This window comes from Perca fluviatilis, chromosome 17 (genome assembly GCF_010015445.1).
Source record: "Perca fluviatilis chromosome 17, GENO_Pfluv_1.0, whole genome shotgun sequence".
NCBI classification, from domain to species: Eukaryota; Metazoa; Chordata; class Actinopteri; order Perciformes; family Percidae; genus Perca; species Perca fluviatilis.
The window spans coordinates 4,785,058-4,802,038 of NC_053128.1; the positions used below are offsets into that span (position 1 = coordinate 4,785,058).

General features: G+C 40.2%; 1 protein-coding gene across 6 annotated transcripts in view; it reads right to left on the reverse strand.

The window, feature by feature from the left end:
- Positions 1-16,981, reverse strand: part of sptan1 (spectrin alpha, non-erythrocytic 1) — a 60,423-nt gene that overhangs the window by 13,309 nt on the left and 30,133 nt on the right. For 3 of the 6 annotated variants that reach the window (XM_039779043.1, XM_039779039.1, XM_039779040.1), the window contains 18 exons: positions 13,674-13,872; positions 12,618-12,722; positions 12,504-12,536; positions 12,354-12,389; positions 11,794-11,841; positions 11,026-11,117; positions 9,017-9,161; positions 8,098-8,279; positions 7,865-7,964; positions 7,546-7,743; positions 5,830-5,976; positions 5,638-5,741; positions 4,705-4,867; positions 4,327-4,341; positions 2,079-2,210; positions 1,686-1,823; positions 1,484-1,588; positions 86-294 (listed from right to left, as the gene is read on the reverse strand). In XM_039779043.1, coding sequence (XP_039634977.1) covers positions 86-294; positions 1,484-1,588; positions 1,686-1,823; positions 2,079-2,210; positions 4,327-4,341; positions 4,705-4,867; positions 5,638-5,741; positions 5,830-5,976; positions 7,546-7,743; positions 7,865-7,964; positions 8,098-8,279; positions 9,017-9,161; positions 11,026-11,117; positions 11,794-11,841; positions 12,354-12,389; positions 12,504-12,536; positions 12,618-12,722; positions 13,674-13,872 — 2,151 coding nt within the window. The remainder of the gene's footprint in view (positions 1-85; positions 295-1,483; positions 1,589-1,685; positions 1,824-2,078; positions 2,211-4,326; positions 4,342-4,704; positions 4,868-5,637; positions 5,742-5,829; positions 5,977-7,545; positions 7,744-7,864; positions 7,965-8,097; positions 8,280-9,016; positions 9,162-11,025; positions 11,118-11,793; positions 11,842-12,353; positions 12,390-12,503; positions 12,537-12,617; positions 12,723-13,673; positions 13,873-16,981) is intronic. The other 3 variants (XM_039779044.1, XM_039779041.1, XM_039779042.1) reach the window with 2 other exon arrangements.

Sequence of the window (16,981 nt, forward strand, 5' to 3'; positions counted from 1 at the left end):
TTCAAAAAAGGATACGATTGTCTCATCCCATCTCCCCTCTGATTCCCTTGCAGATAATTACATGATCCAAGGGGATCTCTCTTACTTGATCCAAGACTCTTCATCATCCAGGTCCCTGAAGAACTGATGCAGGCGGTGGGACTCATTGAGTTTGGCCCGGCGACCGGCAGCCATGCTCTTGATCTTGGCGAAGCGGCTGTTGACGGCATCACGCTTATCCTTCACCAGTGAGGTATCGAAGGCATTGCTGGCCATCAGGCTGTCAGCCTGGCCGTTCAGATCCTTCAGACGATCCTGCAGAGGAAGGTGGTCAGAGGTTCTCATTATAACTCTTAATCTATAGATGTATTTACATGGATTGCTTCAACTCTTTTTTTGTAATATGTGATGAGTCTAAAAATGACAAATGTTCTGAAATAAGGTCTTGTGTTACCGGAGGTGCAGCTGACCCACATGCAGAGCCATTTGTAATAATGCCTACATACCTCATGTAGGCTTGGGCTGGTGTAAAAAATTTCAAACCGGTTTGAAATCAAACCAAACCGATATACTGAATTTTACCACTAGGTGTAGGCACTTGTCTTAGCTACTGTAGTGACTCCAGTCCACATGGTGGCAGTAATGCACCTCAAAGCCTTGTTTTTTTTGCAGTGAAGTTATAATAACCTCTTTGGTTTAGGTGTATACACTTTGCCTCGTCTTTTTCAGCTCACCTCTTTTGTCGGCTTGAAATACCTTATTACCAGTGTTAGTCAGGCTACTTCTACAACAGGAAAGTGTAGAGAGCTGTTACCAGTTAGTTAAGCTTTAATACACTGAAGCTAACATTAGCCCCCAAATAAATGCGCAGGTACAGGTGCAAGAGAGCTTGCTATGGCAAAAGGCTGGTGCCTGCAGCCATAGCAGCCCTAAACAAAACCAGATAAAACACATCAGTGCGACTTTGTGTTATCTGGCATTTTCCTGCATGTCATTCTGTTATGTTTGTACTTCTGTTTCCCTGTAAGCGTGCTGTCCATAACGTACAGTGTTATGACAAATCATTTTTCCTTGGGGACAATAAAGTCTACTTGATCAATAAAAGAGGTAAGCAACTGAAAAGCTATTTGATTCAGAAAACAAATAAATAGCTTCTGCCCAACACTGCTTGTAATACAAGTTGGATTTAGTGCCTTACATATCGGCTACTTTTTAATATGCAAGGTGTCATAGTTAAAAATGCTGTTTTGAGGCTCAACCGCGACCAAGAAAATGATAGCTCAGCGCTGTCTCTCTCCCTCAAGACAGGAGGGTGGGGGGTGGGAGAGAGGAGTTGTTCTTGTTAAAGTGTTTGTCTGTTCTATTGTTGTTGTTTAAAATGAAAAAATAAATAAAAAAATTGATCTTAAAAAAATAAATTAAATAAAATGCTTTTTTGACTGGTTAGCATCAAATCAAACCGGTTTAGCTGGTTCCTGAAACCGGAAATCAACCCATCTCTAACCTCATGGGCAGAAATATCAGCCTCCAGCAGCTGGTGTTTCTTCAGCAGGTTGTTGACTGAGGCCAGATCTTTGCCATAATCTTCAGAGGCAAGAAGAGCTTCCACCTGAGAAACAACAAATGTGCACCAGACTTTGAGATTTTTTTCCGTACATTAGTGTGTCAAATGTTTTTACACATGCATCTGGCATGCAGATTCTCACCTCAGAGAGCCAAAAGTCAAAGTCCTTGATGCCTGTGTTGAAATTCTGCTGCTTGTTGGCCTCTTTGAGTTTCTGGCTCTTTTCTGCAGATTTGTTGACGAGGAACTGCCACTGTTCATCCAGAGCGTTGAGGCGCGCCTGTGGTCATGGTTGAGGTTATTTTCATTTCTTCACCATAATTTGAGAACATTTCTCCATCTATAACGTTAACGCTTTCTCAAGCGCTTACATGATTGGTCACAGGATTTTTATGTCTTTCTCTTTGTTATTGTTAACTGTAAATCTCATTCTGCTGTTAAGCCACCTTTGAGTGTCTGCTGAATGCCCAATATTCTACAATAAACTTGTCTGTATATTGTGAATGCTGTATAACTGAATACATAAAAAATATACCTTGACTGCGTCCTCGCTGCCGGCACAGGCTCCTCTCTGGATCAGAGTGTTGCCAGTATCAATGACCCCACGGATTCGGTCTGCGTTGGCGTGCAGCTCGGCCTCAAATGCCTGATGTTTCTGATGCTTACTCTGACAGCACACACAGAGGACATGGACACAACATGAGAATCACAAGGTGGACAAGCTCCTATTTTATAGATTAAATGTTCTGAACTCTCCTTAAATTGAGATACACACTTAACATGTAGCATTGCTTTCATACTTACATTCTGCACAAGAGCTGACATGAAAGTCAGTTTGACTAAGTTTGATTGATAAACCAGTATCTGAAGCATTATGAGGCTGTCAAATAAAATTGTTGTTAATGTAAGCTTTACAATGCTTGTCAAATTGTCTTTGTTACTGAAAACTACTTCGTAACTAAAACAACTGAGGGTAAAATAAAAAATAAAAATTACTTCAACACAGAACGCCGACCATGACAGACATTGACAGGCATAAAGGACAAACAAGTGAAGAGCACAAAATGGCAGTGTAGAAGACAACATCTGCAACAGAGCTAACTTTGAAAAAAAAAAAATAATCATAAAATACTGAAGGAAGAGTCACTTCAAAGTTGCTTCATTTTTGTATCTTTCTGCATTTTTATTACCTCTTAGTAAATATTGTCTTTAAACATATAAACTAATAAAAATATTATATAGGTATGTCCCGATCAGCTTTTTTGGCCCCGGATTCAAATTTAAAAATATTGAGTCCCGATCCTATTCTTGCATTTGCTCAGATAATAGAGCTGCACACAGTTTTTTTGTTTACAAAACTAACAAAGTAACTAAAAAATGTCTCAAGCTTAATACATTTAACTTAGTAAACCAAGTTCTCTTTAGGATCCCAGCAAACCCCCAACCAAAAATAAACAAACCGTCTCAAGTTCCCCGCTGGACAACCAAAACTAAACTTGCGCTTAATAGTCAATCTTTGATAAAACTAAACTTATAGGCTTTTCTGACGTGGTTTTAACATCTGTCCTGAGTAATCGGATCACAAGTGGACAGCTCTAGGTGCATGTGTTTTCACCTGTCTGTAGAATATGTCTCCAAATGTGTCCTCAGTGACCACTTATGATCGGATCTCACTTCCCTGCTCTATATGCAAATACACACATCATTTCTGTTTGCATATAGGCTGGTTGTGTGCGTGTGTGTTTTTTTTTAAGATAATTTTTTGGGGCTTTTTCCGCCTTTATTTGTGAGAAAGGGGAGAGAGGGGGAAGACATGCAGGGAATTGTCACAGGTCAGATTCGAACCCTGGACCTCTGCGTCGAGGCATAAACGTCTCAGTATACGTATGCCTGCTCTACCACTGAGCCAACCCGGCCACTGGTTGGGTGTGTTTATAATGTCAGTTGTTGCTTTCCCATAAATCAGGTAAAAAATTAAGAAGCGCTGCCCACAGACTGTGTGCCGACCATAGACTGTAGCCTATATAAAAGGGTGCAGACATAAGGAGATCTACTGATGGGCGGCAGGACCTGTGCAGGAGAAACAGATGTTTTCTTTTTTAAAGTTTCTGTATGTTCAGCTCTCAGTACGTTTGTAGCTTCTAACGGAATCTCTGTGGTTTGAAGTTTAGTTTATATTATAACTGTTTTTTATGTTTCATGTTTGCTAGGAGTCGCGTTACGTTACAGCAAGCTGATGTAAATGATCAGAGTAAGGTTACCAGAGTGAATGCCGATCCCTGATCAGTTAAAAAAAAAAAAAAAAGCCCATATTGGCTCTGATCCGATACTTGCAATCGGGACATCCCCAATATTATATACAGAGCCAATTAGGCACAGAGCCAACGATTGCTTTTCACAATTCAGAATTTGTCCACTTGCTAATCGTCAATTTAATTAGTTTGACTGCCGAATCAAACACCTGAAGCAAGTTTAAAGATAAGCCCCCTCAAGAATTGAAAATAAAAATGGAAGCCACACCCAACAACTAGTAGCCTTCAATGACAAAACAAATCTAAAATAAAAGACAAAATGAACACAAAATTAAGTTTTATCTTAAATTAACAAAATTAAAACCAGGTGGAAAAGAAGCTGGCACTCAACAGTGCTGATGAGGGACAAACTCAAGATGGACGGAGTGCTTATTCTACGTCGTGTTTACACACATACACACAGCAAAGACATGAACACATGGAGGACAACCTGCTCGGATGTTAGTCAGCTGACACACTACTCAAACTTACCAGCAGCTTGGACAGCTATAAAAAAAAAAAAAGACAGTGGGAGAAAAATTCAGTCTCACTTCAACCAGGACACGGAGGGATTTGACACAGTTAAAGTATCATCAATCAAACAAGACAAACAGATTAGTAATTTTAATTTAGCTAAGGACCCGTGGCCCTGAAATCAGTTACCATCTGTGAAAATAAATGTTTCCTGGTTTTCTTTTAAGATTTACTTAAAAAGAAATTACTATATGTTCTATTCACTACATTCATGGGTGGAATTTACGCTCACACTTAAAACCATTCTGAAGGAATTCCATGTACTTCTTTCAGACTACCTCTGTTGGTATGAACTTCTGTGAGTTGGGCCTGTGCTAGTAGAAGCCAAATGTATACCTGGATGTTGGTAGGGTCTTTGTAGGACTCATCGGTTGCAGTTTGCAGCTTCTCGCTGATCCAAGCCTCAATCTCATCCACATCCCTGCTGAACTGCTGCAGGGTCTGGGATTCACCCAGCTTGGAACGCTTTTCGATCATCTGAGCCTTCAGCCGGCGCCACCTTTCAAACATCAGAATTTGAAGTTTAAAGTGAGCTCAAACACAAGCATGATGAAAATTATGATACTTTGAATTTGATACCAATACCACCACAATACTTTTTTCGATACTTTGTGTGAATAAAAACTTCATAGCCTAATTAGCAGACTAACTATGTCAGATAAACATTGAGTCTTCAAATGACAGTTCATTATGTTAACAGTCTGTCTTTTTGAATGACAAGAGGTACAGGTTAATTGCAAAAGTGAAATCAAGTGCATGTAATCACAAGCATTGAAGAGTGCTCAATTCCGTTGGCCATGTTGCAGCTGTGCGTGATTGGCTATTACCATAAAAAGCACCCAAAGTTTTTTGCAAAGTTTTTAGAAACTGGGTAGGAATTCGGTCGATACCCAGCCCTAGTCATGTGTGTCAGAAACAAAGGACATTACATGTAGGGTTCCCAAAGGCTCTAGCTTAGGGCTTCTCTTATTTCTTATATACAGTACATATATCAAGAATATGGCAGCTGCTGGGAAAAGCAAACTTCTGTTGTATGCCGATGATTCTACATTTGTGCTATCTGGGTCAGATATCTGTGAGATTTGGATCACTCTTGTTAAGCATCTAGGATGTATTAGAGTGGCTTATAAAAAATAAAGGCTTTTAATACATTAAGGCAAAACTGAACTGAAACGTTTCCTGTTTGGAAATGAGCGGAAGTAGTTGAGGACAAAAAAGTTGAAAGTTCTGTGTAAAGGAACTGAAACTGTGTTACCAAATGTTTCCTACCTGTCGAGTACTTCATTGCGGCGGTTGAAGATCTCAGGTTTGGCGTAATGGTCGGCTCCAATCAGCTGGTCAGCAAAGGACTGCAGAGCAGCAATCTTCTCCTCCTATACAGCAGGGCACCATTTAATCTATAGAACACAACTACCGATCAATTTTAAAAGCTTTCACTGAGCGGCTAAACATCTTACTGACCTGCACGTTAATGGCCTTGTCAAAGTCTTCATGTTTCTTGATGAGGGCCTCCACACTGTCCAGGGAGTCACCCTTGTCGTCACTAGCAAGGAAGGCTTCACGAGCTGCCATCCAGTTCTCAGCCTGCTCACAGTCTCGGTTGAAGAGCTGCAGAGGGACAAGGACAACAGTCAGTGGAGGAACCAAGAAAGCCGTCAGAGACAACATAATTGCTCATAAATTCTATAGTTTTTGTTTCATCTGTTAATGAGCTTGCCAGTAATTTTAAAGTTTTTAGTGTAGGGCTTCCCTGCACCCAAAAATGCAGGTTTTTTCCCCTACAACAAAAAAATCTAACTGAAGTGCTTTCAGTAATAGACAAACTTGCCAATAGTCACTCAAACTATCATTTTCACCTGGAAATAAAAAAAAATAAAATAATTTTTTTTTTAAAACCTCTTGCTTATCTCATCAATCTTTCTATTACCAGTGGGAGTTTCCCCAGTAAATGGAAGCTAGCAAGAGTATAATATATACATTTTTGGGAGAAAGTTCACCAGCTAATGATGGACAATCAAATTATTATCTACATCCATTACAGTTTGGCTAATGACTAAACATGAGTTCCACAGTGTTCTGTCTTTGGTCCACTTTAGTCTATACTGTATATAAATGACTTTACACAATCATGTCTTGGAGCAGGTTTCCAGATTATGCAGTTACAGATACATACATATGTATGTATCTGGTAGAACTAGTCCAGACAGCTGTCAAATCACCTAGAGTAGTGGTTCCCAAAACTTTTCCCGCAGGGAATAATTTATTCAGCCTTGCCGCACACTCTATGATCTTTTTACATTTAAGTAACATCTTGGTCACAAGCAGGATCTAAAATAACCAAGCCTCTTATGATGAAATATATTTGAGCAATTCAAACTTTGGACATGAAGCCAGTAAGATCACGTCATTGCCACGTTCTTAAGAAATGAAAAGTTTTGATCATTTTAATAAATTTGCTAATCTTGACCTTATTTATAAATGCCTACATACCCAGGCTCCTTAGGTGCTCAGTGAACGTGTGGTTCCACTCAGAGCTTTAAGCTCATTAACACATGGAGCATCTAATGGGAATTATTAGGTGTCCTTACGTAAATCCTCATTCGGACAAAAGGCTTTTTCGGATTGGGGGATCAACATGTAGAATTACCTTATCTACAGAAGTCATAGTGGAACCTGAATGGGATCATTTTAAACTAAACAGTTCTTGAAGAGGGAGCAGTCATGTAGTCATGAATGATCTGGTGCTTTTCTCTTTATGGTGCTTTACTGTAGTAGTTTGTGTCTTGTATTGTTTGGGCTCTATTTTCTCATTGAGCTCTGAGTTTTGTGTTTTCATGTACATACCTCAAGGTTCCTAATAAGTACCAAAGGGTAGATTTGTTGTGCAGATGGGAGATTCAGCATTTACATCACAGCGAAACAGATTTACAGGACATAAAGACAAATACATGCACAAGTACCTATTGGTCAGTTTATGTTCTGTACCATCTCTTATGCATTTGTTGTTAAGTTTTAGGTATTTTAAAAGGCCCATCTAGGGGAGGGCATCGCAAATAAGCTTAGGCTAAAATGCTGTGGTGTGTGGTATTGGTTTGTACTACACACTTGTCCTTATACAATGTATATTAAAATAAAATAACAGTTTCTGGTCATGACATGGCTCAACACTTCTAATACCTGGAGCTCGAGGCACTGGTCCAACATCATGCGACGCTGCACCCAGGCCTTTTCTAGGTCAGCACGCTCACGGTCTAGAGCTTCTAGTTTCTGCTGAATCTCAGGACTAGCATAGTGGCCTCGCACCAGCAGCTGCTGACCAAACTGTTCAAAGGCCTGGAAGGTACCGGCACGAGCATCAATCTCTGTGCGGTGTTCCTGGAAAATAGAAAAAGAAAAGAAAGATGAATCAGTAAGGTTTGATGGCAAAAAACATGCACTGATATCTGCAATTTTTTACATTATCAGAATGGAGATCTGGAGTTCTGGAGTTCAATACCTGGTGTCTTTCCAGAAGGGCCTCAGCTCCGGTCACGTCTTTGGCCAGCTCCTCCGAGGACACCAGCCCTCGTATGCCATTAATCCAGGACATCAAATCTCTGTGCACAGATGAGAAGTTATGGCCAAAAAATATCACACAGATGGCATTTCTTAAATTTAGACATCTCTCTCTCAAAAACTACATAACTACAAATCTGACCCAGTGGCATCCACCAGCTGTTCTCTCCTCACCTGAAGTCAGAGAGGAAGCGCTGAAGGTCGTGGGAGTTGCCAAGTTTGTCTTTGCGCTGGTCAGCACGTCCCACCAGGCTGCTCCAGGCAGTGTTCAGCTCAGTGCATTTCTCCTGGATGTCATCTACTGCCTCAGGGTGGGACTGGATCAGACGCTCTGCTGTCTCCCCAAGAGAGTTCACCTGGGCAGGGAAGTAGGAACAATGAGTGACAGCCTTAAGGGAAAAAAATATATATATTCAGCCAGAGGCTTAGTTTGTAGATCTACTACAATCTCAAATAAATGAAAAAAGCGCCGACACGCCAAGCCGATAATCGGCTGTTGGACAGCCTGGCGAGGTCAGTGACTCGAGTCTGTTTGGTGTGTTCCGTGCAGTCGTCCGTCCAAGGGGCCGTCGGCCTTCATTTTGGCCGATTTGACATGTATAAATCGGTGGGGCGGGCACTGCCGGCAGTCAGACTCAAATGACCCATCTGATTGGTAGAGTGCTAACCCGGAGACTAGAGTCTTTCAAAATCTGCCGAAAATCTTTTAAACTGACCTTTGTCGATCTGAAATGAAGACAGATTCAGCAACTGCACAGCCTATTTCTCGCTTAAAATGTTTTCAGAAACACGTTTCTGTTAACTATTTTAGTACAATATGAGATCGTATTCTGAACTAGCCGCCATGAATTCTGTCTTTGAATTTCCGGAGAAACCAGACCCATGACGCATTCGTCCAATCAGCTGCCGGTTTTCATTTTTGGTTTCAGATTAGCGCCGCCTGCTGTTATGGAGACGTATTATATCTCGTCGCTTTGGTGTGTTCCGAGGCACTTTTTTTGACCAACTCGGGGAGACTGATCAGTCCAACTGCCTTTTCTGCCGAGGGTCGGCCGTCTGGTCAGTGTGTCTGCAGCTTAAAATACAATCTGACCTTATCACCCAGGGCTGCCAGGTCTCTCTCAAAGCCTTCATGTTTGCGCTGCAGAGCCTGGACACTGGCCAAGTCATGACCATAGTTGTCAGTGTTGAGGGCCTGGTTCTTCTCCTCAATCCACTCTTTAGTCTCATCAGCATCCCTGAGGAGGCACAAACAAATTTTGTTCAAATGTTATGAAGGAAATTTTTCTGTGCTTTAACATCTGGAGGTGTTGTGTGTGTGCAAGTAATAAGGACTGAGGGTTTTGCCCCTACTCATGGTTTCCATTTAATTACTGGGAAATATATATGAAATAAAATCCTTACACTTCAAGTTTCTATAACTACTAATCAGTATGAAGGTTTGATTTTAAAATGTTTTCTATTACGGGTAAAAATGGTCTTAATGCAACCATTATTACTCATGTAAGTATCTTACTACAAGTTTTATACACTCACCTAAAGGATTATTAGGAACACCATACTAATACCGTGTTTGACCTAATCCTATGAATATGGGCCAACATTTCTAAAGAATGCTTCCAGCACCTCGTTGAATCAATGACACAAAGAATTAAGGCAGTTCTGAAGGCGAAAGGGATCCCCCACACCATTACACCACCTCCAGCCTGCCCAGTGGTAACAAGGCATGACGGATCCATGTTCTCATTCTGTTTACGCCAAAGTCTGACTCTACCATCTGAATGTCTCAACAGAAATTGAGACTCATCAGACCAGGCAACATTTTTCCAGTCTTCAACTGTCCAATTTTAGGGTGCTCGTGCAAATTGTAGCCTCATTTTCCTATTTTTAGTGGAGATGAGTGGTACCCGGTGGGGTCTTCTGCTGGTGTAGCCCATCCGCCTCAAGGTTGTTCGTGTTGTGGCTTCACAAATGCTTTGCTGCATACCTCGGTTGTAATGAGTGGTTATTTGAGTCAAAGTTGATCTTCCATCAGCTTGAATCAGTCGGCCCATTCTCCTCTGACCTCTAGGCAACAAGGCATTTTCGCCCCCCCAGGACTGCAGCATACTGGATGTTTTTCCTTTTTCAGACCATTCTTTGTAAACCCTAGAAACAGTTGTGCGTGAAAATCCCAGTAACTGAGCGACTATGAAATACTCAAACCAACCCGTCTGGCACCAACAACCATGCCACGCTCAAAGTTGCTTAGATCACCTTTCTTTCCCATTCTGCTCAAGCAGCTGCCATGTGATTAGTTGATTAGATAATTTCATTAACGTAAAATTTAACAGGTGTTCCTAATAATCCTTTAGATGAGTGTAAGGGTTTGTCTCATCTGTGGAGCCATATAAATGTAAAGTGGATTTATTTATGCCTCTAAGAAGCAAACACCACAATGCTGGCAACTAGTTGTTAGTTTCAGAAAAACTGGGTTCATTAGTTTATACACCTTTTAAAGCTAGGCCATGTAACTTCTCAAAAGGAAGAGATAATACATTCTTCCTCTTACAAACTAAAGTTGAATTAATAAGCAATAAAACTTGCTGCCACAGCCTTGCTTGGTCTGGTATGACCACTAGCCTATGGTGGCTAATGTTAGCAAACTTTACATCGATATTGCTGTGTTCTAGAAGAAGAAGAAGAAGAAGAAGAAGAAGAAGAAGAAGAAGAAGAACTTGGACTTATATAGCGCCTTTCATGGTGCCCATTATGAGTCAGTTTTCGGATTCTTCTCCATTTGTGCCACTGCTCTCAAATCCAAATAGATACTTTTTCCACAATAAGTTAGATTCTCAATAGCAATTCTTTGTTGTATTCTGGAATGTGTTCAAAAGGAAGACATTATACAAAAAGTATGTTTTGAACTGGATGTTCTTTATGTCACGGCTGTTTTCTCATTTTGCCCCAGCTTAACGCAGGCTCCAATACTAAATTTGAATTGTATGGATCTAGTGACTATCAAAGATGAAAGTGAGGTAAAAACACAAACTGGGTCTTCCTATAAGCTGTAGGTAATATCACAAACACCACATGTGTTTTCCTACAGTCTTTGGTTTGTACCTGTGGAATCGCTGCACCTCATGGGCACTGCCCAGCATGTTGCTCCTTTCTTCAGCCAGCTGCTGCAGGGACCGCCAGCGATTATTCAGCTCCTAGACATAAAACAATGATAAAACAATTACTCTACACTCTTCAGAGTTTGCTCAGCCCTTCTGGAGCCTGTTTCTTCTAGTTTGGGTGTTAAAATTTGCAATGATCTTCCGTTTGAGAACTAAACACACCCTCAATTTAAGAGGGACACATCAATTGATCATAGCATTAAAGAGCATCATCAGATAAACTTGGAAATTATGATTTAAGGTAAGTGAGGAATGCTAAATCAAATATGTGCTAGAATGTGCAAATTTGCATTGTGTGTTTGTTAGGCGAGACAGTGATAGATAAACAAAGGCACGTGGATGATGGGTGTTAAGTGCATAGGACTGGATGCATGTTAAGATCATTACAAAAAGTCAGGATCTACAAAAAGATGCTAAAGAAAACTTATTTAGCATGCAACAAAAGGGATGATAACAGGACGAACAAATGCCATGGATGATAACAGGACGAACAAATGCCATGGATGATAACAGGACGAACAAATGCCATGGGAAACAGGATGAAACCAAACAAACTGAACACTCAAGTCAGGTTTCAGAGAGTTGGAAGAGACAGATCATGTGGCACCATAAAGAAACCATGATGATGGTTAGTTTTCTGATCACAATGCAGGACAGTAGAGCTAGGGGACAATTCAGAATGAGGACAGGGTGTACTAGTTAATCTTACCTTGATAGTATTAAAGTTAGCCGTTGTTTGAACAGCCAAGCGTATGTTCTATAGTCAAAGGTGAACAAAACATGGCAAAAAGAAGGGGGGAAAAAAAGAAGAGGGCGAAAACAGGAGAACACCACACCAGTCAAGAATGTTATATAAAACTCCCAGGGTTTGTTTTAGTCTTCTACTAAGACCAAACAAGACTTCACACCAATCAGGACATATTAAGCACTGCAACCAAGGCTAGAGCCGAACCAGGCAACAAGCCCCAAACAAAATACTTAATAAATAAATGAGACATAATTTAAATAACAAAAAAAAGCTTTGGAGTGCCAATGGTCCCTGGTTGTCTCATTAATGTCGAATGTCGAGTACAAAACATTAAGCCTCATGCAAGTAAAATGTCTTTAGGCATGATTGCAGTAGATTCCAGAAGTGACACATCAGTATCCAACATCATCAACATTGCACAGTTACTGTATCACATCAACATACACTATCTATTTTGTATAAAAATACATTAAACAACTGAATGTTTGGACACAGATTTAACAGTGTTAGATGAAGCTTACCTTCCATGGAGATGCAGTCTTGGAATCAGCTTCATCCTGTTCAATAAAATGTATGTGTCACAGCACAGTCTAATTTTTTTGTTGTGATATTTGAAAGGTTTCCTAAATATAAAGCAAAATGTATGCAAAGTATACAGAAATGATCAAAACCTTGCCGGGAGCAGCACCAACCAGTTCTTGCTGCTACACGTGGAAGAAAACATGATCTCAATGGGTTAGGGTTAGTTAGGGTTCATAAAGTTAAACCAGGGAAGTAGAACTTACCTGAGCCTGAACCATGGGGGCCTCCTCAGCCATGAGGCCTTCAGACTCCAGCTCAGATGCCACTTTGTTGATGTCCCTCAGGCGAGACTCATTGGCCTTAAGGTCCTGGACCAAACAAAAGAACAACATCATACACTTTTAATAATAATCTCAACAAATACACACAGTAGCTAAGATTAGGTTATACTAGTTGCTTACTAATCAATAAAATACATTACATGATTTCATCATATAAATCACGTGTCAAACTCAAGGCCTGGGGGGCCAAATCCGGCCCTTGCAAATTTTGATTCAATTTAGGTTCACAGCTAATTTTGGCCCGACTAGTTGTGCACCACACCAAAAAAACAAATAAAAATAAAAAAAATCAGGAAACCGTTTTTCATACTGTAATTATGCAACACTGCCGTACAGAATTTGACAGATTTGTTGACTTTGAGACTCAGAATTCCCCAAAGAAGCAGATCATTTTTTAATATTCAGGCTGTGAAACAGGTTGTTGTGAGTTGGCTGGGTGGTAGCTGCTTTTAAAAATGTAATGTTTGTTTTTCATGACTTGCTAAATTCTACGATGGCTAAGAAACTTTATTGCTGACTTTTATTGTTTTGTGTCAACCAAACTGTATGGGAGAAAGCTATATGAGACATGCAATAATACAAGTGAATTGACCTTTTTGTTAAATAAAAGCATGTCAATAAACTCAACATGTCCGGCCCTTATTGTGATCATCATTTCCAGTATGGCCCTTAGTGAAATTGAGTTTGACACCCCTGATATAAATGATAATCAAGTAAAACATTTGCATTACATTAGAGAGCTAAATCAACAAGTTCAGATGTTTGTCATGAGAGTCTATAAAGCCCAAGTGAAACCAGAACTTATAATAACAGAATAATAATTTCAACTTTTTTTTCTCCCAGAAAGAAAACAATTAAATAAATTCTGCATGAGAGATTGGATTAAATTACAGAAGCTAGTGGAAAAGAAGATAACCCGGACGTCATGACTTTACCTTTCTGTAGAAGAAAACTTTTTAAAACATCAGAGGACATTACCTTTTGGAAGTCGTCAAACTTCTTCTGCAAGACCTCAACCTGCTCCAGGTCAGAGCCGACCTCTTCATTAGTGAGAGCGCTCTCCTTCTCATTGATCCACTGCTGTAGCTCATTGGCCTCACGGAACAACATGAACTTTTTGCAGCTCTTCTCTAGCATGTCCTTGCGTTTCTCTCCCAGCTCCAACAGAGTACCATACCTTAAAAAAAGTTGCAAAAACATAATCCAATCAAATCATTTAATGTGCCTTGAAAAGCTTATCAGTCCCTCTTATAACATGCCTCACTTTTAAAAGATTTAAAAAGAGAGCAATATGTAATATATTTACTGTACTAAATCATAAAATGACCATATGTCATCAGATGTTAAGGAAACATGCTAGATTGAAATAAGTCCGTCTCTGACAACAATGCCAAAGCCACTAAGTTCTCCTTTGAAATTGCCATTCCGGTCATTACATTTTTATATTTAATGGGGTCTGGAAAGTAGTAAAACCGCATATCTTCCCCCTGCTGAAATTCTTCCTCAGCTTCTGTTTAGCAGCAGTAGCAGTTCATTTAAGAGGACAGTGAGGTTACGGTCTTTATAGCGGTGGTTGCAGTTAGATTTTTAGCCGACGGCCTTTTATGACAGTAGCATCTAACTAATATTGACATTGTGGGACGTTGGGTTTAGCGCTCAACCTGGCAACCCCTGTGAACTTCCTCTAGTCCGGTGAGGAGAGGCTGGGGGAGACAACTCTCTACAGGACTTTGTATTTGGACTGCAGTAACCATTTTAAATGCCATCTGTCCGCATTTCATATTGCTCCTTTAAAAATCATCTTTTTTTTGGAGAAAATCTGCTCTTTTGAGGAATTTGTATTTATTGCTAGTAATCCCTTTATTTCTCTGATAAAAACTGATGGTTCTCAAAATTGCAAAATCACTCTGTATCGCTGAATCACTCAGTAAATGAATTGATCAGTCAATCAGCAGAAAATTATTTTGATAATGGAAAAGTTGTTCATGTTGTTTCTTAAAAAGAAAAATTAGCCACTTTTATGAGGATGTCCAAATAGTGTTAATGGTAAATTTAGTCGATTGAAGTAATACAATTCTCAGTGCGTGCTATATCGCTAAAGCTGCAGTTTGCAGCAGCACAATCTGTTCTTCCTGCATCCAGCACGGTCATTTGACATGACAGTGATGTAGTTGGAGGGAAGGAACAACTATAGGCTATTTCAGCCTTGATTTTGCCTCCAGCTAGCGAGGGGGCATGTGTAGATTCCACACAACAACAGAACTTCCTTTTTCTCTTCATTTTTATTACCAACTAGCTACATTTCCAACAGCAAAAATGGCATCCCAAAATATAAGTGCAGAGGTTGTAATGCACGAGGATACATTTTACAGTGTTTTGGCCGACTCAGATATTCAGCTGTATTTATTCCAGCCAGAGTAAATGGGCGAAGAAATGCAGTTGAGAAGATATGGCCGGGGAGCCTCCAAAACTGAGTTGCTGAGAGAAAAAACAGAGTGGTGGTGCCTATGCTGAAATTGACTTCCGATGTCAACAGAAATGGAAACGTTTTGCTGCAGTGAGCGTGGGCAGTTTGTTTGTTAGATGCGGTGTCCGACGCCAACCCCAAGTGAGCATGTGTGTGCGTTACTATGCATGAAAGTTTTACTTCTCACTTCAACAGAGGGGTGCTGGAGACCCTTTTCAGAATAAAATAAACTGGAAAAGACAACCAAGACCAGCAGGGCCGAGAGGGCAGATGATGAGTTCATATTTTTGTCACTGCTATTGTAAACTATTTTGTTGAGTTGCCAATTAGCGAAATGCTGAGTGAATTTAAGTTAGGCTTAAAGGTCCAGTGTGTAACGTTTTTAGTTGTTCATTCTCAAAATCTGTGTTGCCCGTTCACAAACTTGTCCTTTTTCATGAATATTTACCACCACCATCAATTCCAAGTATTCCTATTGGCTTGACATTTTACATTTGTGTTTGCGTGAACTGGGGTGGACGCTCCATATTCATGCACCATCTTGAAATACGTTAGCCAGTAAGGGACATAAAGGATATACTGCTCCGCCTTTCGCGTTTTCGCTGTCACATGATAAACTTGCAGGTGCTGCTAATTCTGCTAATGGGTAAAGTTTGAAGAAGGAAACATGGAGGACTACACATATTCAAAATTCAAATTTCAGGAACAGGAGTCTTCTTCTTCACCGAGAAAAATAAAGGATATTGAAAAGTGAAAGAGACCGGCGTCATCAGAAAAAAGCGTGAAGGCTACCGTAGCTGTAATACGTACTTTGAACTGTGTGGTGCGAGAGAGTTGATTGCAATATATGATCTCAACGCTAGATGGGAGAAATTCCCACACACTGGACCTTTAAATTGTGAAAAGATAAAAACGGAAGACCGTGTGGAAATAAAGATTTGCTCTATTGGTTTACTCTGGTTCAGATTACAGAGCCACCATGTTTTTATTTTATTACCTGCATCAAGTTTAGGCACAACTCTGCTAAATTGTTTTGGCCGGGCTTCGGTTGGTCGTGCGCAATGCATCCTGACACATGTAGGATCTGCTGGGACGGCTCAGCAAGCAGGAGAACTCAGCTATCTCGGCCAATATAGCAGGCACTGAGGAATTTATTGCAGCAATTGACTACATTTACCACACCAATTGGACATCCACATAGAAAGGTGGCACATTTTCCCTTGCTGGTTTCAGCTTCTCCAATGTGAGGATTTGCTCCTCATCTCCATTTTTTGTTTATTTGATAATCACCAGTTAAAGTTTTACCCAATAGAGTTGCATGTAGTTAAAGTTCATAATGACTTGACAGGTTTTCTTTTCATTTGATTTTATTGTGGAGCAGGTCTCTCGCGTTTGTATGGGCTTCTTATTTTCTTATTCTCTCATTTATTTTCTGCACCATGTTTTGTAAATGTACAGTAAATACCAATAAAAAAATTGGAGCAGTTAGACTTCTGCTGAACCAGGCAGATTTCAATCATGAATCCTGGAGCCACTAGGATCAGAATTTCTCTGACTGGCACCTTGAAAAATGAAGTAACCTATAGAATATTGAAACAAAGCCAATCAAATGTGTAGAACAGAACAGCTTATGATATGAGAGAAAATCAGAAATGAACATCCATAGGCAAGCCTGGGATGAGAAAGATGTGAAAGGTCTGCATCAAATGTTCTTCTCTCCCTATACTGAATAGAAGACGAGCGTGAAGTAGTGACAGTGTCGCACAACATGAGGTTTTTTTTGGGGTTGGGAGAGATGTAAAACTGTGATGATATTTAG